This window comes from Pantherophis guttatus, chromosome 10 (genome assembly GCF_059756535.1).
Source record: "Pantherophis guttatus breed Tessera chromosome 10, ASM5975653v1, whole genome shotgun sequence".
Taxonomy (NCBI): Eukaryota; Metazoa; Chordata; class Lepidosauria; order Squamata; family Colubridae; genus Pantherophis; species Pantherophis guttatus.
This window is the reverse complement of record NC_142072.1, coordinates 7,925,001-7,950,474: the sequence shown is the minus strand read 5'-3', so window position 1 is coordinate 7,950,474 and position 25,474 is coordinate 7,925,001. Positions and strand designations below refer to the sequence as shown.

General features: G+C 39.6%; 2 protein-coding genes across 7 annotated transcripts in view; both read right to left on the bottom strand.

Moving 5' to 3' along the window:
* LOC117669243 (uncharacterized) overlaps window positions 1-18,772 on the bottom strand; it is a 39,600-nt gene extending 20,828 nt beyond the window's left edge. For 2 of the 5 annotated variants that reach the window (XM_087876064.1, XM_087876065.1), the window contains exons 1-10: window positions 18,647-18,771; window positions 17,110-17,172; window positions 16,445-16,489; window positions 15,445-15,498; window positions 12,438-12,488; window positions 9,699-9,785; window positions 7,766-7,792; window positions 5,057-5,080; window positions 2,667-2,681; window positions 1,101-1,127 (exon numbers count right to left, since the gene is read on the bottom strand). In XM_087876064.1, the coding sequence (XP_087732190.1) occupies window positions 1,101-1,127; window positions 2,667-2,681; window positions 5,057-5,080; window positions 7,766-7,792; window positions 9,699-9,785; window positions 12,438-12,488; window positions 15,445-15,498; window positions 16,445-16,489; window positions 17,110-17,172; window positions 18,647-18,706 (453 nt within the window). In that variant the 5' untranslated portion in view covers window positions 18,707-18,771. Of the gene's footprint in view, window positions 1-1,100; window positions 1,128-2,666; window positions 2,682-5,056; window positions 5,081-7,765; window positions 7,793-9,698; window positions 9,786-12,437; window positions 12,489-15,444; window positions 15,499-16,444; window positions 16,490-17,109; window positions 17,173-18,646 lie in introns of all 5 variants that reach the window. The other 3 variants (XM_087876063.1, XM_087876062.1, XM_060693938.2) reach the window with 3 other exon arrangements.
* Window positions 18,773-21,955: 3,183 nt separating this feature from the next.
* LOC117669244 (uncharacterized) overlaps window positions 21,956-25,474 on the bottom strand; it is a 17,614-nt gene continuing 14,095 nt past the window's right edge. For both annotated transcript variants that reach the window (XM_060693936.2, XM_060693937.2), the window contains 3 exons: window positions 24,858-25,145; window positions 23,651-23,698; window positions 21,956-22,189 (listed from right to left, as the gene is read on the bottom strand). In XM_060693936.2, the coding sequence (XP_060549919.2) occupies window positions 23,690-23,698; window positions 24,858-25,145 (297 nt within the window). In that variant the 3' untranslated portion in view covers window positions 21,956-22,189; window positions 23,651-23,689. The remainder of the gene's footprint in view (window positions 22,190-23,650; window positions 23,699-24,857; window positions 25,146-25,474) is intronic.

Genomic DNA, 25,474 nt, shown 5'->3' with positions numbered 1-25,474 from the left:
TAGTAGCTAAGATGCTGAGCTTGTCTATTGAAAGGTTGGCAATTCAGCGGTTCGAATCCCTAATGCCGCATAACGGGGTGAGCTCCCATGACTTGTCCCAGCTTCTGCCAACCTAACAGTTCAAAAGCACGTAAAAAATGCAAGTAGAAAAAATAGGGACCATCTTTGGTGGGAAGATCACAGCGTTACGTGCGCCTTTGGCATTCAGTCATGCCAGCCACATGACCACGGAGACGTCTTCGGACAGCGCTGGCTCTTCAGCTTTGAAACGGAGATGAGCACTGCCCCCTAGAGTCAGGAACTGACTAGCACATATGTGCGAGGGGACCTTTACCTTTTATGAATGATTAGCTGTATTGGGCTAAACACAAATTAAGATTCTATGGAGAATCTAATCTGTGGTCCAATGAGGTGAAACCTAATGGTTGAAATTAATGTGGAAGAAGGGAGCTGTAACTGAAATCACGGTAAACTCTGTAACTGACATTTTAGAGCCATAAAAATGGCATTTTAATTACTCTATATGACTTGGGGAGCATCTCCCTTTTGATGAAGTGAAGCAGTTGTTTCAGCAGGCAGGAAGTGAAGGCCATTCTCTGCAGTGGTGGGTTGCCCCCAGTTCGGACCGGTTCTATTGAACCAGTAGTAAAACCGGTGGGAGACTCCGTCCACCGACCACGACATCATCAGGAAGCTTCTGCGCATGTGCAGAAACACGCGCGACCGGCCCCATTGCAAACCGGTAGTAAAGGCAAATTGAACCCACCCCTGATTCTCTGCCTTTCCTGGTTTACCTTCTCCTTAACAGTGCCAAGGTGTTGTGTGTGTGTGTGGGGGGGATGAACAGGGAGAAAAAGGGCATTGTTATTCCATGTATACCCTCTTGTCCCAGGACATTGCTTAACAAGCACTCTAAAACTTCTCTTAGCAGTCCAGCCATGATGGCTGTTCCCAGAACTATTTTTTTATTCCTGGAAAGAAAAAAAAAACTTAGTCTATTAATTTAGTTGCTAATACTTCGTCTTCACTAAAAAGCCCTTCAGCATTCATCTGAACAAACCAACCGTTGCAATATATTCAAAATTACCCCTGAGACTTACCTGGTCCGTGAATGTTCCCATCATATCCTAATGTAAGAAAGAAAAATTTCAAGAGTTATTTGGAACCGTATTTTCCTCGATCTCTCCTTCAAATAGGAGAAATGAAGTAATTATTTCTATTATTTATTTATTGGTTATTTATTGGTTCGATTTATATGCCGCCCTTCTCCAGAGACTCAGGGCGGCTTTACAATGCGTTAAGCAATAGCCTTCATACTTTTGTATATACCTGCTTAGTAGGGCTTTTGGGCCCCCTAAGCAGTGTTCTTTTTTTACATATACAAAGTCAGCTTATTGTCCCCACAATCTGGGTCCTCATTTTACCTACCTCGAAGGATGGAAGGCTGAGTCAACCTTGAGCCTGGTGAGATTTGAACTCGCAGTAATTGCAGACAGCTGGCAGCTAAGTGCTACTTTAACAGCACTTTAATCCGCTGCGCCACCAAGATTCTTTTTACCTACCTAACACTTCCTTATGTCTCCAGGAACCAATAAAAATTAAAGCTGTTCTTCGGGGAAAGAACTGCAGAGTTTGCTTGGAAGTATTTTGGGAGAGATTTCCCAGTCTACCATGGATTCCTGATATTCCCTGATCCTCACTCATCCAAATTCTAACCAAGGCCAAGCCTGCTTAGCTTAATAGGTTGTGGTTATTATTTTAAGTCCTTGTGGGTTTTATATCTGTGCAATACAAAGCCAATACAAGCAGCTGCAGAAGAAGTGGCCGCAGAAGAAGGCAAGGCAGGTGTCGGGGTATGCGAGGCCTGGTAAGTAGGGCAGCTCCACACCTCCATCCCCACCCTAGCTTATTTTTTACCTGTGTGCCTCACCCCACCCCCTGCATCCCAGGGTGGGCAGGGTCTTAATTAGGGCTAATTTTGTGGGTGGAGCTTAATTTAATCGCACAAGCTCAAAAATGTGATAGGGTTTCTTTTCAAAGTGGGTCGACTTTTTGGAGAAACACGATATATCATTTCAAATGATAAAATAATAAAAGGGCCTGGTGGCTCAGCAGACTAAAAGCTTTGGGATTAACACCAGCTGTCTGCAATTACTGTAAGTTCGAATCTCATCAGGCTCAAAGTTGACTCAGCCTTCCATCCTTTCTAAGGTGGGTAAATTGAGGACCCAGTTTGTGGGGGCAACAAGATGACTTTGTATAAATATACAAAAGGATGAAGGCTATTGCTTGACGCATTGTAAGCCACCCTGAGTCTCCAGAGAAGGGCGGCATATAAATCAAATTTATATATATATATATATATATTTCGCCTGCATTTGTCTTTGGTACTCTAGGGTAAGAGGAGGAATTATTCAGATTTCCATCTCATCTGTTGCTGTTTTGACATCCACTCTGACAGAACGAGTGAATGGAAAAATGAATGAATGAAAACTATAGTAGATAAAATGCAGCAGTGTTAAACCAAGACAGACTAAAACAAAGATAGCATCACATGGCATCTATAGAAAAATTATACAATAAGATTTGAACTGGGTATTTCTGCACCAGGTTTGTGGTCTGGTAGAGAAAGCAATAAATGATAATAAATATATCCATATACTTACGTTCACCATACTGATCTACCAAAAAAAAACAAACATAATATTTAGAAAGGATTTATAACTCTTCTTTAATTGCTGAATTACAAGCTAAAATAACTTTTTTAAAGATGCAGCATTCCCAATCTTTTTAACACGTTTCATATTTCTGTCTGAAACAGTTGCTAAATAATGTTTACTTCTATAGACTTGACTAAATTGAGCAACATTTGATGCATTTAAGTAATTCTTCTTAGATTGCTAATTTCAGGAATGAGATCTGAAAAAGTCCTGGTGATTATATTATATTATATTATATTATATTATAGTATAGTATAGTATAGTATAGTATAGTATAGTATAGTATAGTATAGTATAGTATAGTATAGTATAGTATAGTATATTAATTATTACCTGCCATGAAAAAAAATAATTGGATCCATCTAAATATTTCAAATCTTTTTTGAAAAAAGTGCAGAGTCTGGGCAAATTCTTTTACAATTAAAACCTTTGCATTAATTGATTTATGTGAAGAAAACAGAATTATTAGCTTTAGGATAAAGTATTTCTTGTGATTTTACACCTAGTAGTTTTTATTTATTATTCTTGGTCTTTTTTTTAATTAAACACAAATTTTAGAAACATTTGTTGTCTTAGAATTCAAATATGGAAATTTTAAAAAAGTTCTGGAGAAACCAATAACTGTAGGGTATCTATTTTGACCAGAAAACTTATAATATATAAAATTACAGGTTTTAAGCGTTTTTTTTAATTGCTTGTGTTGGTGGATTATAATTAAGCATGCCTAGTGGTTTAGAAATCAAAGAACAGAATTGATATTCTTTCTGAAAACAGGAGATATAAAATTGGTAAAATCTAACATTGATAAAGAGGTATCTCTTTTTTCTTTTTTTTTCTTTTTTTCTTTTTTTTTTCTTTTTTGCAAAATTTTTTTTAAAAAATTTTTTTCAGACACACAAATTACATTTTTTCAGAACAGAGCTTTGATCCGGTCATCAATTTGTTCATTTTTTTGTCATCTTTAACCAAATTTTATATATTCTATTTTGTCATGTCACTTATTTCTTAGTCTTAAATCACATATTTCAACTAATACCATCTTAGAAAAAAATTACTCATATTTACTTAATCAAAAAAGAATTACCCTTCTATTAACCCACCTTAAATCTTAACAATTAATACCCCATACTATATTTCACAATTCTTACCCTAAGTCCTCACTGTTAACAATACAGTTCAAACATGTTTATATATGTCAAAATTATTTCCATTTCTAAAACTTCCTTACATTTATTTATTACTTCATATAGTTCTCATTAAATCTTTATTCCAGTATTACTTTATCAAATTTAAATCTTATAAATCTTATAAACACCAATTAAGTATTTTTTGTTTGTAGATCATAATCATATATTCTTTCAATTTTTCTTTTAAGTAAAAAATGTTCAATTTATTACAATTGTTATACATATTTAAACAATATCCCAATTATTATGGCTATCAGTTTTCTCAAATATACCATCCAGCACCTTAATAAAAATTGATTCGTTATGTCCATTATTAAATTTTCTTTTTACTTGGTCTAATTTAACCTTTCCTTTTATCATTCTACTACTATTTCCAGTGTAATCATCTTTATTCCACTGTTAATCCCGGTGTAATCATCTTTGTTTTTTCCACTGTTAATCCCAGTGTAATCATCTTTATTTTTTTCCACTGTAAATCCCAGTGTAATCTCTAGAAACCTTCTTTTATCATTCTACTGATTAACAGGTATCTTGAGAGCTCTCTGCGGATTTGGAAATACTGGCTCAAAAGATTAGTTCCCATCCCCTTTCTGTTAATGCCAATTATGGATTATGGCTCTTTCCCTCTAAAACTAACTTTTAACCTTTTAATCTTAAAATATTCTACCAGATCCCCAAATGTTAACATTATCTACCTTGCAGGGATATCATATAATTGAAAAAACAGATAAAATCTGCATTCTGATCTGATTTTGTACTGTTCATTCATTGATTATTTATTCACTGTATCAGTTGTACCATGGAGGAAGACATGTAGCCCAGAGGTGATATACAGCAAGTTCTGACCAGTTCTGGAGAACCGGTAGTGGAAATTTTGAGTAGTTCAGAGAACCGGTAAATACCACCTCTGACTGGCCCTGCCCCCATCTATTCTCTGCCTCCTGAGTCCCAGCTGTTTGGGAGGAAGCGGAGATTTTGCAGTATCCTTCCCCTGCCACGCCCACCAAGCCATGCCATGCCATGCCCACAGAACCGGTAGTAAAAATTTTTGAATCCCACCACTGATGTAGCCCCTTATTCATTTCTGTAACATCTTGCCTCAGTACTGGACACTGAATCAGGAAAAGAAAGGACTTTCTTTTTACTTACTGGTTTATGTGCAAGTGAAGCAGCCTATGAAAGAGAAGACACTGATTAATCAAAAGAAATTCCAATCCAATCTACTTACTCAATCCCAGTTACTTTGCTGTTTTCGGATTAAGCAACTATATAATATGTCCCAGTCTGTGCCTGAAATCACCAGAGCTGCTTCTTCCAAAAAAAGAAAGACAACAAGAGTCTGATAACCCCCCACACACATCCCTTTTCAGTTTATTGGGAAAGAGAATTGTCATCGTCTCCACAAGGTCTATGACAATTTGCCACGGCCAACTTGCCATAGCCAATTTGCCATAGCCAACTCGCTGTAGGACAAGAGTTACACTGATATCAAAGCAATGGTGGAATGGAATCATTAAAGGAAGGGACAGAATAGGAGGGAGAGAATGAAATGTGAATGGCAAACATTAAAATAACTTTTTTTATTTATTTTCAATAATTAAATAGAATTGTTAAATTGTCCCGCAGTGAGTTGTCTCAAGGCGAGTTGTCCTGCAGCAAATTGGCCATGATGAGTTGGCCATAGCGATTTGGCTGTGGCAAGTTGTCCGATTCCTCTCTCCACAGCCCTCTAATTTTCCCTGTTCCTCTTATCATTCTTGCCTCAAAATCCAGATTTTTGCAAGATCTGGGTGGAGATAATCACCTGATAGCTAGGAAAAGGGTTCACCTCTCTCTATGGGACTTCCCACAGTAAGATGTTCAGAAGGTTATGAGAATAATTAAAAACTTAAACCCGTGAAAGCAAAATGAGTCCACAGGAACCTGAGCGAAGGAGATGGTTGAGAGAAAAACTAGGTATTGCTGAAGTCAAATAGATTTTAGGATTTTGCAGTGGGGAGGGGGGGAACACGGCCTCACATTGCAATGAAGTTTGTCATTGCAAATGTATGATTCTTTATTATTTCACCTTTTGAGCAGGTGATAAACGAATGGATGGGTATCTTCAGGGAGAGCCAGAAAAGTCAGGATGTCAGCTGATGTCAAAACTCTATTTTCATGTCAGCCATAACCGCCATCTTGACTTTTTATAGTACTAATATGGTTAATAAGGAGCCTTGGTGGCGCAGTGGACTAAAGTGCTGTTAAAGTAGCACTTAGCTGCCAGCTGCCTGCAATTACTGTGAGTTCAAATCTCACCAGGCTCAAGGTTGACTCATCCTTCCATCCTTCCGAGGTAGGTAAAATGAGGACCCATAGGTATATACAAAAGTATGAAGGCTATTGCTTAATGCATTTTTTTTTTAATTTGATTTATATGCCGCCCTTCTCCGGAGACTCAGGGCGGCTTACAATGCGTTAAGCAATAGCCTTCATTCTTTTGTATATTTTATACAAAGTCAGCTTATTGCCCCCACAAACTGGGTCCTCATTTCACCTACCTTAGAAAGGATGGAAGGCTGAGTCAACCTTGAGCCTTGGAGAGATTCGAACCAGCAGAAATTGCAGGCAGCTGTGTTAATAACAGGGTGCACTAAACCACTGTACTATCAAGGCATTGTAAGTCGCCCCGAGTCTCCGGAGAAGGGGGCATATAAATTGAACCAATAAATAAATAAATCTTTCTCTTGCCTTTTATGCTTTCCCTCTCATGCTTTGCTTCTTGTTTATGTTACAGTTCTATATCCAGTGCCTAAACTGGCTGGATTTTGAGATATTTGATTTGGTTACTCAATTAGTATTTTCTGGTTTGCACAATGTGTTGAACAAAGCAGTAAATTACACAACAAAGAACAATAACTAGCCAAAAGAGCATTCCACATCATGCAGGTGAAGGTGCTCAGCCTTTACCTGACCTGGTTAATCATGTTGTGTGTGAACTTAGCCGGTGGAACATTCTTCTAACAAGACATGAATATGATTATAATTATGAGCACACACCTTTATTCGTACCCTATGACTATCATTAAGTGTTGTACCTTACAATTCTTGACGAATATATCTTTTCTTTTATGTACACTGAGAGCATATGCATCAAAGACAAATTCCTTGTGTGTCCAATTACACTTGGCCAATAAAGAATTCTATTCTATTCTATTCTATTCTATTCTATTCTATTCTATTCTATTCTATTCTATTCTATTCTATTCTATTCTATTCTATTCGCACACATCTTTAAAGCCAAGAGGCAAATGAAATAACAAATAAAAGGAAGAAATATATTCCCATTAATGATTTTAAAAAATCTATAAATATTATAATAGTCTGCTTCTGTATGAGAAATGAAAAACGATAAACATCCAGATGCTATGCTTGGAAACTATTTTGCTTCAAATTTAAAATACTTCCCTTTCTGTCAACCATAAAAACTGAAAAGACTGGAAACTGCCATTTAAAATCACCTAATTTAGAAAAGGGCAAGGATGAGTAGCCTACAAGGCTTCACCATCACAGAAGTAAGTACGGATGAAGAGTATGATGCTGAAAGAAAAACCACACACATCCCTAATGCTACCAGTTCAGTTTGAAAGAATTATTCCATCGTCTGTAATGCAATTAACCTATATCTCTGCTTACTTTGTATGCCCCCCCCCTCAAAAAAATATCGGTCTCCCCAACCCTCAAGAACTACTCTTCACAGAATACCTGCCCCAGATTTGGGAGCAGGGCTAAATGGGACTCTATGATTTTCAGGGCCAGATAATTTTGGGGGGTTCTCTCAAATGGGTATAATATATAAGCAGGCAAAGTCATACTCACTGTTGACAACATATTACTGAGAAACGACTGAAGAAAGAAGAAAAACATGGATTTTTTTTCTTGATGAGATAAACAGACACTTAAATAGTATAAAATGCAAACTTGCATTCTCTCTCATCTAAGCATATACCATGTTTCCCTGAAAATAAGACTCTGTCTTATATTTTTTTGAACCCCGAAATAAGGGCTTGGCCTTATAATCAGGGGGGTCTTATTATGGGAGCGACGGGGCGCTCCCATGTGACTCCTCTCCTGCGCGAGCTGCATTGGCTTCCGGTGGACTTCCGGGTGCGCTTCAAGGTGTTGGTGATCACCTTTAAAGCGCTCCATGGCTTAGGGCCAGGGTACTTACGGGACCGCCTTCTGCCACCAATAGCCTCCCACCGGCCAGTTCGCTCCCACAGAGAGGGCCTCCTCAGGGTGCCGTCGGCTAGACAATGCCGGCTGGCGGCCCCCAGGAGGAGAGCCTTCTCTGTGGTGGCACCTACCCTTTGGAACAATCTACCCCCAGAGATACGAGTGATCTCCAACCTCCGGACTTTTCGTCGGGCCCTAAAAACTCATCTCTTTCAGTTAGCCAGTCTCTCTTGATTTTATGATTTTATGGTTGGTTTTAAATTTTGATATGGATTTTAAATTGATAAATTTTAAACTATGGGCCAAATTTAATTATTTTAAATCTATTTTTAATCGTACTTTATGTATAAATGCTTTTATTTTGGCTGTTCACCGCCCTGAGTCCGAAAGGAGAAGGGCGGTATAGAAATTCAAATAATAAATAAATAAATAAATTATTTTGGAGGTGCAGGAGACAGTGAGTGTGGCCACCTCATGGCTTCTGCTGTGTTGTGCTGCTGTGGCAGCGCAACACAGCTGCTTGTCAGCTGTTTGCTAGGCACTTGCCCGCTTCCCATCCATTCATTCATTCCCCTTGCCAGCAAACTCCTGCCCCACTCCCACCTCTCTGCCGGGCAACCCCCAGCAGACCCAGACACCCAAAACCTGCACCTGCTTGGCTCCCTTTTCCACAGCACCCAGCTCTTTATTGAGGGGGGTGGCATGTGGGGTGGGGGAGAAGCAAGACACGTATTGCCATCTCTTCTCCCACCCCCTCGCCAGGGGCTGGGGAGATGCGAGACGCGCGTCTTATCTGCCTTGCACCTCTGTCGTGTGTCTCGCTGTTGTCTGCAGGCAAACACGTAGGGTAAAACCAAACTTCTAGCGAGTTCGAGAAGTTTGATTGAACTCGTGAGGTTTTTTTAACCCTACATGCTTGCCTGCAGACAATGGCAAGACATGCGACAGAGCTGCAAGGCAGGTAAGAAGGCTCCACGCACCCCAATGGTAACAGCAGCCTGGCTTCTGCCCTTTCCCGCCATCTCTTTGTTGAGGGGGATGGCAGGTAAGGCGGGGGAGAAGCGGGAGGCATGGAGCGAGACAGGGCTCGCTCTTCTTGCCATCTCTTCTCCCCCTGTCGCCGGGTATGGCAGGGCTTCCTGTCCCTGCCCCAATTGCATGCAATTTGGGGATGGCAGGGGTGGAGGGGTGGAGCCGGGAAGACACGAGATGCATGTCTTACTTGCCTTGGAGCTCTGTCACATGTCTTGCCATTGTCTGCAGGCAAACACGTTGTAGAGTAAAACCAAACTTCTCGCAAATTCGAGAAGTTTGATTGAACTCGCGAGGTTTCTTTTACCCTACAACGTGTTTGCCTGCAGACAACGGAAAGACACACGACGGAGCTACAAAACATAACTGGCTGGTCTGGCTTTCCAGTTGATTGGAAACCAAAACCAGAGAAAACACATTTGAACTCAATACGTGAGCCCAATCAATTTTTGTTGCAAGCTACAAAACTCAAAAGTTGTTATTAAGAGTGTGCAAATCTCAACAAAGAGAAAGAATATCAGGCAGGGGAGAAGACTATACTTACAGATGAAGGTTGAGGTGGAGGTGGAGGTGGAGGGTACTGTTGATTATGGTTTCCAAAATAAGTATCGACCCTGTAGCCAGTGTTCCCCTGCAGAAATTCAAAGATATATTACAAACCAGAACTTTCTGTGACGAAGAAAAGGGAAGAGTCTGGGAGATGGTTCTAAAGAGACCCACAATTAAATCCATACATATGGATGACCTTTGTATCTTTCCTACGCAAGGCTCTTGCACATCCCAGATAATACTAATAAATAATGTTTAGATCCTGCATTTTCTCTGAAAGCTGGGGTCTTGCCTAATTTTATCTTTACAATAACTCTAAGAAAGGTTGCTGCAGAAGTGAAGATATAACATAACTCTGCCATCCCTTTCTGTCCCCAAGGAGTATCTGTCTTCTTGCTTCACCCTATACAGTACACAAAATTATCTGCTACAACGACTTACCTGTCAACAACCTCTTCAGCTTCAACCTCAATAATACACGGGCAAACAATAAGTACAAACAAAAGGTAAACTGCTCCAAACTCGATTGCAGAAAATACGACTTCAGCAACAGAGTGGTCAATGCCTGGAATGCTCTACCTGACTCTGCTGTTACATCCTCAAATCCTCACAGCTTCAACCTTAAACTGTCTACCGTGGACCTCACCCCATTCCTAAGAGGTCCGTAAAGGAGGCCTGCATAAGCACATCATAGTACCTACCATCCTTGTCGTACTGTCCTGTTTATTTGTATTCATTTCTTTTGTTCATGTTTATATTTATACCTGCATGTTTGACAAACTAATAAATACAAATACAACTATCTATCAATGATTTGAGAACACGACTCCTGAATGTGGGAGTTTAAAGTTTTGAAAATGTGGACAGTTGTGCGTATCCTAAAATGATCAATGCATGGCTGAGAAATCACCAATGAAGGATTAAATGGGTTAAAGCCAATCTCTTTAACATGTTCTTCGGCTCAGTCTTTGTAAACAGCAACAAAACATACCCAATATTTCCCAGTCATACTACAGACGATTACAACGATTACGGTGATCTTATACATATCGATTTTACAGAAGACAATGTTGAAAACGCACTACGCAATCTAAAACCATCTCTATCTATTGTACCTGATGGACCAAGTGCATACTTCTTAAAAAAGCTTTCCATTGCAATTGCAAAACCTCTAAGCATAATTTTTGAAAAATCTTTCAGTACCAGCACCTTGCCCTACCAATGGTCACTAGCCAGGGTCATTCCTATCTTCAAAAAGGGAGACCCTAGCCTAGTTGAAACTTACAGACCAATCTCTTTATGTTGCATCACCTGCAAAGTCATGGAATCAATCATTAACCAATCTATTACCCTCCACCTAGAGACAAACAACCTACTTTCTAACAAATAATTTGGTTTCAGAAAAAAATTATCCTGTAATCTACAACTACTACATTGCAAAAACATATGGACTACACATCTTGACCAGGGCAAAGCAATAGACACAGTTTACATAGACTTTTGTAAAGGTTTTGATTCAGTGGTACATGACAAATTACTTCTAAAACTAAAATCCTATGGCATTTCTGGACTCCTACATAAATGAATAGCTGCCTTCAAACAGACAGAAAGTGGTCAAAATAGGAAGCGCTCTATCAAATCCTGTACATGTTAATAGCAGTGTTCCCCAAGGCAGTGTCTTAGGTCCAACACTCTTCATACTTTGTGACTTTTGTGATCATATTAAAAGCAACTGTGTTCTCTTCACTGATGATGTTAAACTATTCAACACCACCGGCAATGCAACTAGCCTTCAAAAAGACCTTGACTATGTGTCAGATTGGTCTAACAAGTGGCAACTTCAAATCTCAACCAACAAATGCTCTGTCTTACACATTGGCAAAAAAAATCAAAACATAAAATACAAATTAGATGGACATGACCTTGTAGACGACCCTCACACTGTCAAAGACCTTAGAATACTCATTTCTAATGATCTAAGTGCCCGAGCCCACTATAACAACATTGCCAAAAAGCATTAAGAGTTGTTAATATAATCTTGCGTAGCTTCTTCTCTGGTAATGTTGTACTACTAACTAGAGCATACAAAATATTTGCTAGACCAATTCTTGAATACAGCTCATCTGTCTGAAACCTGCACTGTATATCGGACATAAATACAATCGAGAGAGTCCAGAGATATTTTATGAGAAGAGTCCTCCATTCCTCTAACCACAATAAAATACCTTATGCCACCAGACTCCAAATTTTGGGTTTAGCCAACTTAGAACTACGCCGACTTCCGTCTGACCTAAGCATAGTACATAAAATGATCTGCCACAATGTCCTTCCTGTCAACGACTACTTCAGCTTCAACCACAACAATACACGAGCAAATAATAGATACAAACTCAAGGTAAACCGTTCCAAACTCGATTGCAGAAAATATGACTTCAGTAACAGAGTGGTCAATGCCTGGAATGCACTACCTGACTGTAGTTTCTTCCCCAAACCCCCAAAACTTTAACCTTAAACTGTCTACTGTTGACCTCACCCCATTCCTAAGAGGTGTGTAAGGGGCGTGCATAAGCGCACCAGCGTGCCTACCGTCCCTGTCCTAATTTTCCTTTTTACTTACTCTTTTCATGTATCAAAATTATGTTTATACTTTTACCTGTTATCTTATATATGCTTGACAAACAAACTTATGATTATGATTATGGGTACCATGTGAACAGGCGAATTTTATACTCACTTCTGGGCGAGGATAGCTGACTTCGGCAGAAGCAGGGAAGTTATATGGCCTCTGTAGAAAGAAGAAAAACATGAACTTTTTACTTGATTTAATTCTTTGGGGCATGCATAAACTGCAGTTTTGAATCAAGACCAGCCAAACCAGGAAACAATGGTAAATGTAAAAGACATTTCTATATCTGGAAATGATATAGAAATCTATCATTTCTATCTATCTATAGATCTATCTATCTATCTATCTATCATCTATCATCCAATTTCTGTCTATCTACCTACCTATCTACCTATCTACTTATCTATGATCTATGATCTATTTATCTATCATCTATCTGTCTGTCTGTCTGTCTGTCTATCTATCTATCTATCTATCTATCTATCTATCTATCTATCATCAATCAATCATCTATCATCTATCATCTATCCACTTTCTTTCTATCTATCTATCTATCTATCTATCTATCTATCTATCTATCTATCATCCATTTATCATCCAATTTCTGTCTATCTACCTACCTACCTACCTACCTACCTATCTACTTATCTATCATCTATTTATCTATCATCTATCTGTCTGTCTGTCTGTCAGTCTATCTATCTATCTATCATCTATCAATCATCTACCTATCACATATCATCTATCTATCTATCTATCTATCTATCTATCTATCTATCTATCTATCATCCAATTTCTGTCTATCTACCTACTTATCTACCTATCTACCTGTCTACTTATTTATCTATCATCTATCTGTCTGTCTGTCTGTCTGTCAGTCTATCTATCTATCTATCTATCATCTATCAATCATCTACCTATCACATATCATCTATCCACTATCTATCTATCTATCTATCTATCTATCTATCTATCTATCTATCTATCTATCATCCAATTTCTGTCTATCTACCTACTTATCTACCTATCTACCTATCTACTTATTTATCTATCATCTATCTGTCTGTCAGTCTATCTATCTATCTATCATCTATCAATCATCTATCTATCATATATCATCTATCCTCTATCTGTCTGTCTGTCTATCTATCTATCTATCTATCTATCTATCTATCTATCTATCTATCATCTATCTGTCTATCTATATCTATATCTATCTATCCTATATCTACATATCTGTTAACACTTTTAGATGTTTATTTATTCATTTATACATATAAATAAATAAATAAATCATGATTTGGGAGCGGGTTATCAGAGGCACTGACTCTTGCCAGTTACATCCATCCAACCCGCTAGAACAAGGAGGCAAGGAATGTTGCAGGTCTTGTCCCCTAAGCAGGTATATCTGTCAGGACCCAGAAGAAGAGCCTTCTCTGTGGTGGCTCTCTCCCTTTGGAATATCACCCTTTCAGAAATCAGACTGTCGCTCACTTTGATACTCTTTCATAAGGTCCTGAAGATTTGGTTTTGTCAATGGGCCTAGAGAACCCAATGTGGGATGGAGCCCATCAAGTGGTTCATTTGACTGTGTGTTGTCACTATAGGGGTGGAAGGTTTATTGTTTTTTATTTTTATATACAAGGGTTTTTTGAAGGGACGCTGTGCCTCAGTGGCTAAAATGCTGAGCTTGTCGATCAAAAGGTCGGCAGTTCAGCGGTTCAAATCCCTAGTGCCACGTAATGGGGTGAGCTCCCGTTCCTTGTCCCAGCTTCTGCCAACCTAGCAGTTCGAAAGCATGTAAAAAATGCAAGTAGAAAAATAGGGACCAACTTTGGTGGGAAGGTAACAGCATTCTGTGAGCCTTTGGCATTTAGTCATGCTGGCCATATGACCACAGAGACATCTTTGGACAGCGCTGGCTCTTCGGCTTTGAAATGGAGATGAGCACTGCCCCCTAGAGTCAGGAACGGCTAGCACATATTTGCGAGGGGAACTTTTTACTGCTTGTAAGCAACCCAGAGTCGCTGAGTGGGGAGCCATATAAATCTTCCACATTACTAAATATGTATAACTATTTGAAATAATGAGTAGATACACAAAATCTGCATTCTGCAACCCCAATTATATCTATGTGCATAATACTTATTCCCATAAAATATTGTGATGAGGAGCATTTTAAAAAAAAGGCTTAATGTTCAAGCTTTATAAGAGGAAGGTTTTTAAAATCAAGTTTGTGTAAACCTAGGCTCTCTTAGGTATCCGACTGAAATAGCAAATAACCGTGGAGTCGATTCCTTTCTTATAATATCAAAAGATGTTGCTTAGTTTCAGAATATGATACCTTTTCTAAATATATAGTATGCCCTAAATAAATTTACTTCCTCAGTAAATAAAATGGGGACTAACGACTTTGATGTGGATGAAAGAACTGTTTGGGTCATCCATTTGATCACTGTCTTTTGGGATGAATTTTGACCAGTTTTTCTAGCTGTTGTCTTAACCCAGGAATCCTCCTAGTTGACAAATATTTGAAACCTCCTATTCTTCAAAAACAGCATATTGAAAAGCAGAGACATCACCCTGCTAACAAAAGTGCATATAGTCAAAGCTATGGTTTTCCCAGTTCCAATGAATGGCTGTGAAAGTTGGACCATACGGAAGGGTGAGCGCCAAAGAATTGAGGCCTTTGAACTATGGTGCTGGAGAAGACTTCTGCCAGTTCCCTTGGACTGCAAGGTGATCAAACCGGTCAGTTCTAGAGGAGATCAACCCTGACTGCTCTTTAGAAGGCCAGATCCTGAAGATGAAACTCAAATACTTTGGCCACCTAATGAGAAGGAAGGTCTCACTGGAGAAGAACCTAATGCTGGGAACGATAGAGGGCAAAAGAAGAAGGGGATGGCCGAGAACGAGGTGGCTGGATGGAGTCACTGAAGCACTCGACACAAGCTTAAATGGACTCCGGGGGATGGTAGAGGACAGGAAGGCCTGGAGGAACGTTGTCCATGCAGCCGTGATGGGTCGGACATGACTTCATGACTAACAACAACAACAAATTCTTCAAAGAAAAGGGTAAAGAAGGAAAGAAGGGAAAAGGGAAAAGGGTACTTACAGGTTCAGGACGCTGTGAATTATAGTTTGTAGAAACACTGTAGCCAGAGTACCCCTATAGAAATGCAAAAATACATTTATACATCTGTTCTTTATCCAACCATGAGAGAGAAGTGTCAGGGAGGAGATTCAGAGGAGGCTCACATATGGTTCCCCTCAATGTCATTCGTACGGGAGAGTAAAGTTTTGAAACTCTGGGCAGCTGTGTTTCTCCTAAAATGTTCAAGGCATGAGTGAGACATGCCCTGTGAATTAAGATTACCTGTGGGGTCAGTTCCAACAGTGATGGGCCTTTGAGTGAACAATATTTGAGGCTTTGGAAGGAGGACAGAATTTGACCAACCAACTGCCTCTTTGTGAGTGTGTAATTTCATTCATTACGCCCATGTAACACCTCTCCTACGCAAGCTGCACTGGCTCCCGGTGGTCTTCCGGGTGCGATTCAAGGTGTTAGTTATCACCTTTAAAGCGCTCCATGGCTTAGGACCTGGGTACCTACGAGACCGTCTTTTGCCACCAATAGCCTCCCACCGACCAGTTCGTTCTCACAGGGAGGGACTACTCAGGGTACCGTCAGTCAAATTATGTCGACTGGCGACTCCCAGGGGGAGGGCCTTCTCTGTGGGGGCTCCGACCCTTTGGAATGAACTGTCCCCGGAGATACAGAATATCCCTGATCTCCGTGCTTTCCACCGTGCCCTCAAGACCCTGATGTTCCAACAGGCAGGGCTAAACATACAAACATGTGAATGATTTTTTAAATGTTATCTAATTCTGGGTTTTATTTAATTGACCAAACTAAGTAACAATTTTAATTAGCAATTTTATGATGTTTGTGTGTCTATATTTTTCTTGACTGTACACCGCCTTGAGTCCTACGGGAGAAAGGCGGTATAGAAATATAATAAATAAAATATAATAAATATAATAATAATAAATAAATTTGTCCAGATTTCCGACATATATCAAAGTGCATTAAATCAAGAAACACATTTACTTACTGGGGGTGGAGGTGGGAGTGGAGGTAGAAGATTTGGAATATTATTCTGTAAGAGAAAAACAATAATCGCCAATTAATTAATCCTGCCTTAGCCCGAAACACACAGTCACACTGCAATAAACCTATTGATGGAAGGAAGCCAAGGGATGGAATCATTTAACTTGCTAAACATAACCAAAGGGCTTGAAAACTAATGGTGGCCTGGCTTTCCAGTTGATTGGAAGCCAAAACCAGACAAAATACATTTGAAGCCAATATGTGAGCCCAATCGATTTTTGTTGCAAGCTACAAAACTCAAAAGTTGTTATTAAGAGTGTGCAAAACTTCCGGTCAGAATAGAATCATTGAGTTGATTCAGATCATCAGTCTAATTACTGTAATATTTGAAATCCCTTTGGAAAATTGTGGCATTCAATGAGATTGAACAATTAGATTCAGGAAAATGATTCCATTTAGATCTGGATTTGAATAGGGTAAGACTGGATCTCCCCAGGGAAGTTTTACAAAGCCTTATTTGTTAAGTCTAATAGTTAATAGGATACAAGAATGATCAATTTAGTCTGAGATTAAGTCCTCCTATTTTTAAAACCACCTATTCTCCCCCCCAAAAAAGGGAGGGGGGAAAGAAGGAACGAAGGAAAAAGGAAAAGATCATATTCTACTTACAGGATCAGCGGGCTGTGGATTATAGTTTGTGGAAACACTGTAGCTTTGGGAGCCAGCGTACCCCTATAGAAATGCAATATATATATATATTTATACACCTGTTCTTTCGCCAACCAAGAGAGGGAAGTGTCTGGGAGGGGATTCAGAGGAGGCCCACCTATGGTTCCCCTTAGTGTCATTTGTATGGGAGAGTAAAGTTCTGAATGTCATTTGTACGGGAGAGTAAAGTTCTGAGTAGCTATGTTTCTCCTAAAATGTTCAATGCATGGAGGAGACATGCCCTGTGAATAAAACTAATGATTTCCTGTGGGGTCAGTTCCAACTATGATGGGCCTTTGGGTGAACAAGGTGTGAAGCTTGGTTGTGCCACATTGGAAAATGGATAAAATTTGACCAACCAGCTGCTCCTTTATGGCTATGTAATCTTGTTCGCCAGCTTGTCCAGATTTCTGGAAGTAATCAGAAATATCAAAGTGCATTGAAACAAGAAACTCTTTTACTTAGTGGAGGTGGCGGATTAAGAATATGATTCTGTAAGGGAAAAAACAATAACCACCAATTATTCAGTTCTGTTTTAGCCTGACACACACAGTCACACCGCAATAAAACTATTGATGGAAACAAACCAAGGGGTGGAAAAATTTAACCTCACTAAACATAACCAATGGGCCTGAAAACTATTAGAGGAAATCGTGGCCTGGCTTTCCAGCTGATCGGAAGCTAAAAACAGACAAAACACAATTTTACACAATGTGTGACTAACTAATTTTGTTGTAAGATACAAAACTCATTATTAATTTATGCAAAAAAAGTTTCCTGTCACAATAGAACTATAATTAAGTGTTATACCTTATGACTCTTGACGAATGTATCTTTTTATGTCTTTTTATGTACACTGAGAGCATATGCACCAAAGACAAATTCCTTGTGTGTCCAATCATACTTGGCCAATAAACAATTCTAATCTAATCTAATTTTTGACTAGGGTAAAACTGGATCTCCTCAGTAAAACATTATCAAATCTCTAGTTATTATGTCTAAGATTTTAGTAGGACCCAAGAATGAGCAGTTTAGTCTCAAATTAACCCACAGGGTTTGAACCACAGAGCTGTCTCTACCACCCCAGTAAGTTAGGTAAAGGTAAAAGTTCTCCCTCGCACATATGTGCTAGTCCTTCCCGACTCTAGGAGTCGGTGCTCATCTCCGTTTCAAAGCCGAAGAGCCAGCGCTGTCCGAAGACGTCTCCGTGGTCATGTGGCCAGGATGACTAAATGCCAAAGGCGCACGGAATGCTGTTACCTTCCCACCAAAGGTGGTCCCTATTTTTCTAGTTGCATTTTTTACATGCTTTCAAACTGCTAGGTTGGCACTGGGATGCGGTGGCTCAATGGCTAAGACGCTGAGTTTGTCAATTGAAAGGTCGGCAGTTCAGCAGTTTGAATCCCTAGTGCCACGTAACGGGGTGAGCTCCGGTTACTTGTCCCAGCTTCTGCCATCCCATTAAGTTACCTTTCCTAAAATTCAGATTTCATCTCACCTGGGCATCTGTGCCGAGCACAGAAATCAACAAGACAGCACCCACAAAGGACAGCTTCATTTTTCTCAGCTTGAGATTTCCTTCACCAGATGAGAAAGTGTCCTAAGTACGAATGGGTGAGTTGAGGATGGATCTTTATTGAAGTGTCAGCACAAGCCAGACTGCCCAAACTGAAAGCAGCCATTGATGATGTCTTCAAATTACCTTATCAGTTGGGAAAGGTTAGGATTCATTCCTCACATGGAAGAATCTACTGCCAAATGAAACATTCTCTGACCTCTAAATAATTTTTCTGAGAATCACTAGACTTGCAAGAACATACTGACGAAATATCAGCCTCTAATTTATCTAATGACAAGAGGAATGGAAAAGTTTCTGAAAGGTCATTTACGGCTTAAAACCTCCCCCCCCCCCGTTTTGACATCTTTCAATTATCTTTCTTTTGTGGTATGTACTTTGATTATCTTATCTTTGATTTCTTTTCCTTCTTGTTGAGTGGAAGAGTTTGAAGGGAGTGCAATGGCGTCTTTTAAATAGCTGGACTTCAATATGGATTACTATTCTGAGAAAATTAAAAACATTTGAAAAGAATATGAAAAAGAATGTTTCAAAAGCCAGATTCAGAGCTTTGATTGATTGGTTGGTTGATTATGTGCCATCAAGCAGCCGCATAGATTTATCTCAGCCACATAGGTAGGTTTATAGACTCCTTCAGGATAATTATCCTTCAAGTCTTATAATGTGGACCTCATCACCATTGAAATCAAGTCCATCTACCTTGGTGCTGGTCTCCTACTTCTCTTTCTTTTCACAATTCCCATCACTGTATGTAACCTGAAGTAGAATAATTTGAATGTAATGATTCGTGCCTCAAGTGAGAATTATGATTTGATTTCTTGGATAATTCATTTTCTGTTTTCTTGGCTGTCTATGGCAGAGATGGCTAACCTTTTTGCCATCGTGTGCCAAAAGCATGGGGAGCATGGTGGGGGGGTTGCACGCATGCGTGCCCACACCCATAATTCAATGTTCCCCACCCCCACACATGACCCCCCCATTGCTCCTCCTGCTTTTGGCACGCAATGGCCCGGTGGGCCCGGTAGGCCTGTTTTTCACCCTCCTCAGGCTCCAGAGGATTTCTTGGAGCCTGGGGAGGGTGAAAAACGGGCCTTATCCACCCCCCCAGAGGCCCTCCGGAGGCCGGAAACAGCCTGTTTCCTGACTTCTCATGGGCCCGGAAGACCCGAAAATCAGCTGACCAGCACACGCATGTGTGCTGGAGCTGAGGCAGGACAATGCTCACGTGCCCACCTATATGGATCCGCGTGCCACAGGTTCACCATCACAGGTCTATGGTATTCCTGGGTTTTCTCCAACACCAACATCAAAAGTGTCAAGACTCTTTCTATCCTGATTCTTCAAAGTCCAGTTTTCACTTCCATAGAGTATCACATTGTCTACATGCTTCCAATCCTTGTTAAAATATTTACAGACCCGTCACATCCTGGACATAAATTGTTTCAACTCCTACCCTCAAAACCACGCTATAGAGCACTGCACACCAGAACAATTAGACACAAGAACAGTTTTTCCCGAATGCCATCACTCTGCTAAACAACTAATTGCCTCAACACTGTCAAACTATTTATTAAGTCTGCACTACTATTAATCTTCTCATCATTCCCATCACCCATCTCCTCCCACTTATGACTGTATGACTGTAACCTTGTTGCTGGTATCCTTAAGATTTATATTGACTGTTTTCCTATGACTATCATTAAGTATTGTACCTTATGATTCTTGATGAACGTATCTTTTATTTTATGTACACTGGGAGCATACACACCAAGACAAATTCGTTGTGTGTCCAATCACACTTGGCCAATAAAAGTTCTGTTCTGTTCTGTCCTGTTCTGTCCTATTCTATTATTCTATTCTATTCTATTCTATTCTATTCTATTCTATTCTATTCTATTCTATTCTATTCTATTCTATTCTATTCTATTCTATTCTATTCTTTGTAGATATAAGGTAAAGGTAAAGGTTCCCCTCGCACATATGTGCTAGTCGTTCCCGACTCTAGGGGGTGGTGCTCATGTCCGTTTCAAAGCCGAAGAGCCACCGCTGTCCGAAGACGTCTCCATGGTCAGGTGGCCAGCATGACTAAATGCCAAAGGCGCACAGAACACTGTTACCTTCCCACCAAAGGTGGTCCCTATTTTTCTACTTGCTTTTTTTTTTTTACATCCTTTTGAACTGCTAGGTTGACAGAAGCTGGGACAAGTAATGGGAGCTCACCCCGTTACACAGCACTAGGGATTCAAACCACTGAACTTCCGACCTTTCGCTCGACAAGCTCAGCGTCTTAGCCACTGAGCCTCCATGTCCCTACCACCAATTTATACAACACCAATTTACACAACACACTTAATAGCAAAAGCACTTAGACTTATATACCGCTTCACAGTGCTTTTACAGCCCTCTCTAAGCGGTTTACAGAGTCAGCCTATTGCCCCCAACATTTTGGATCTTCATTTTACCCACCTCGGAAGGATGGAAGGCTGAGTCAACCTTGAGCCTGGTAAGATTCAAACTGCCAAATTGCAGGCAGCCAGCAGTCGGCAGAAGTAGCCTGCAGTACTGCACTCTAACCACTGAGCCACCGCGGCTCTCTAATCAAGTTAAAGGTTTGGCATCTGACATTATACCATGTGTTGAGGACAATAAGTTTTCACTTTAGGGTTTGGGGGGATCAGAATCAGAGCATTATCTCTTAATGCTAATCATAAATGATTTATAATATGTGTGCAAAGTGGAGACATTTCCATGAAAAGTGGAGACAGATTATTAAACCCTGAATTATCTAATTACTCAAGAAAAGGAGAGAATACTAAATTCAAGATGTTTCCCCATTTCCTATTGCTGGTATGGTACATAGACTTTTATTCATCTATGAGTCAGGTATGAACAATTGTCTTCCCGTTCATAGAATAAGAATGTAATTATTCATGTCTGAGATCAAAGGAGGCTAAAGCAGTTTATAATTTGGAACTTCTTCAGGAATTCAAGGTAACATTGGGAACATTGCTAAAAGTTTATTAAGCCTGTTAGAGACTATGGTCTCTAAGGTAATGGAAATGTGGGATAAATATGCTTATGGCATTAAGATCAAAGTATGTTTAGTTGAATGGCTTGTAGTCACATTTTCGTATATCAGAATTAAAGCGAGCATTAATGTGGCCTGAACTTCACTATAATATTGGAAAATGAGAATTTTCAGAGCACAATGATAAAGACAACACTCTGTGATAATGCTGGATATATTTATTTGTAAAATGTTTACTCTTGTAGAGTAACCAGTGTTCACAATCAGGAAAAAAATGCTCTCAAATCAACAGAAAGAACTTTAAACGCTGGAGCCCTTCTCAGAAGAAAGTTCCATTTTCGCTTTGATCCTTGACTAGGAAGAAATTATGGAAGCCAGAAAAACAAACTGTAGGAGGTGGCTCTGGATTTTATTCTCAGCAAATGTAGTTAGTGGATCTAGAAAAAAAAACAAAAGTGAAAATTAGATGTTTGACATAAAAAGGATATGAAGCTGACTCTATCCTGATAGAAGTGCATATTTGTAGCTCAGTGTTGGACTGTGGACTCTTTGGTACTGTAGGAAGTTAGCACCCACCCCTCTCCTGGAAGAGTGAAATATTTTAGGAAATATGAAAAAGGCAGAATATTATATTTTGTCAATGGGCCATTAAGGCTTGGGCCAGTCTATTCTACATAACAAAGATCTATCTCCTTCAGGCAGAGCCATAGTAGGAATTGCGAAAGATAGGATTAGCCCTCTACACAATAGCAACAGAAACTAACACAATGGGACCCATCTAGATGAGGCTCACCACATGGCACCTGGGAAGATTGCATCAGCCAGCAAGACCCCCACCCCCTGGGAGTCTGACAACCAATCAGGATACTCTTTCGTGGCCCCAAGAAATGCAGAGCCAGAGAGAGCATAAAAACCCGAGGATTTACTGTATCTGCCCCTTTTTCTGTTCAGGAACTCAAGCCATGTGATCCTGTCCACCATTAAACCATCTTTCCAAGCAGTCTCCATGTTTCCAGTGTCTGTTTTCCCCACTTGGAGCAGAACCTAGAAGGATGTTTCTTCCAACAGTACTCTCTGAGCTTGATCGTTTTCTTGCAGATGCTTCATTATCAAGCTAGGTAATATCATTAGTGCTAATGGGGAGTGGAGTTTGCTCTCATTTACATACTAGTGGCTAGTGATTAAGTGGCATTTAGAATAACAGAGTTGGAGGTCTTCTAATCCAACCCCCTATGCCATTTCAGATAAGTGCAGTCTGGTAGCACCCACAACTTCTGGAGACAAGTTGTTTCACTGATTAATAGTTCTAACTGTCAGGAAATTTCTTCTTAGTTCTAGGCTGCTTCTCTCCTTGACAAGTTTCCATCTCTTCTTGTCCTGCCCTCAGGTGCTTTGGAGAATAGCTTGACTCCCTCTTCTTTGTGGCAGCCCCTGAGATATTGGAAGACTGCTATCATGTCTCCCCTAGTCCTTCTTTTCATCAAACTAGACCTACCCAGTTCCTGCAACCGTTCTTCATATATTTTAGCCTCCAGTCCTCTAATCATCTTTGTTGCTCTTCTCTGCACTCTGCATTTTACCCATCCATAATAGAAGGCAGCTAATATTTTAGAATTTTGCTTTTCAACCTCCCCTTATTCTCAATAACAATGCCCCCCTCCCCCCAAATAATCTAGGCTAGCGTTTCTCAACCTTGGGAACTTGGAGATGTGTGGACTTCAACTCTCAGACTTCTCATGCTGGCTGGGGAATTCTGGGAGTTGAAGTCCACACATCTTCAAGTTCCCAAGGTTGAGAAAGACTGACCTCTGTATTTGAAAGCAACTTATCATAAAGTCCTAGGAAAAATCTGCACGATGTAAAGCTCTACTAAAGTAAAGAGTATCTTCCATACTCACTGGCATTCATTCTCCAAGTGTTTTTTTTTTAAATTTTATTTAAATTGTCTGGAAAGAATAAAAACAGAAAAGGAATTCAGCACATATTAAATAATTGGAGTATGCATTCTATTGTGGACGTTACTAGGAAAAAAATATTGCATAAATCTTACAATAGATGCAATGGGCATGTAATATTTTGGGGTGAATGTCTACATTAGATACTAAAAATATATTCAAGAGAATAAACTGTGGACACATATAAATATTTCTCCTGGCTGTGTTAACAATTATTGATTGTGACATCTTTCTCGGATGTTGTGTGTATTTCAATGTTTGTGTGTTCTGATGGAAATGGGAGAAATCCTATTGCCAACCCATTTTCAAATCACTTAATGTTGTGTTTGTTCCATACAAATATTATATTATTTAGAAATAAAGCTATGAGATGAATCTGAAAGATTCAATACCATTGATTCAACATTTGTCAAGGATCTCTTACATCTTATTGGACCTTCCATATCCCTAACATTATACTGGTAGACCTTGAGTCAAAACACAAACTAGGATAAGAATGTTACAATTAGCAGCAGATTCATCATGGACAGTCAGGATCTTTTGGTTGCAAAATAAATAAATAAATAAATAAATAAATAAATAAATAAATAAATAAATAAATATTCGAATCCTTGGCCATTAGGAGATTTAATTTAAAGGTAGAGGATCAGGTTGCATTCTAAACAACATTTATTTAAGAGTATCAGTGGAACTTTTTAACTCATCTCTTTTTGCCAACTTTCTGGCCACAAAGAAATAGTAATGTTGGAGCAATTAAGAAGCAATGCTTAGCCATAATGAGGGCCACAATGCTGGCAATTATTAAGAAGAATATTATTTAGACCACTGAAACAGACAGTTTACAAATACTTATGTTTTCTTGAAGGCCTTCTCTTGAAATTATTTTTCTGCATGAAGTAATGGAGAGTCTAAAGCAGTGTTCTTAACTTCGTCAATTTTAAGAGACGTGAACTTCAACTCCCAGAATTCCCCAGCCAGAAAATATCTGAAGATGATATTGATGTTAAATAATACCAAAATGCCAATCATAAGTTTCAGTGAAAACCTAAGCAGTCTGGAAGCTTCATCTTTTGCTAACTTAATCCAGCAGAAACTTCTTCCTATCTTCAAACGAACAGGCCTCCAAGAATTGACATACTTTGACACTTACCTGATCTTTGTAGGCAGGTAACCTTTCAGTAGAGTTCCCAGAGGCAGGCAAGGTGGAATCACCAGGCATTTGAACACCAGATGAAACAGCGTTAGCAGAGGCAGATGGTGGAGGGACAAATGGTGCAGGGCCAGCAGAATATTGAGGACTAGGAAAAGCAGAGGGGACTGACCCATTTTGTATGGGGGCAGGAGGCAAAGGTTGTCCTGGGAAAGGTTGTTGTTGGGGAACTGAACCATAGTAGTTATACATGCCAGGATTAGGTGGACTCCCGTAGTTAGACTGTTGCTGCAGAACAGGGGGGAAAAATGTGGTGGATTACAGTTTCCGCCAACATTGTGATGGATCCCAAAGATGGTACTTTTGACCCAGATTCCAAATTCCGATGACTGCCTCCTCCCACTGCCATGGGATCATAATTTCAGCGCTCAGCATTTGGTCTGCATTGCTGTGATTTATGGCTTTTACCCAGAAACTGCCATTTACTTGCAGTTTCTGGCAAACAAAAAACAAAACAAAAAAAACCCTGTTGGCAGCAATAGCATAGCAATAGCACTTATATGCTGCTTCATAGTGCTTTTAAGGCCCTCTCTAAGGGAGTTGGCATATTACCCCAA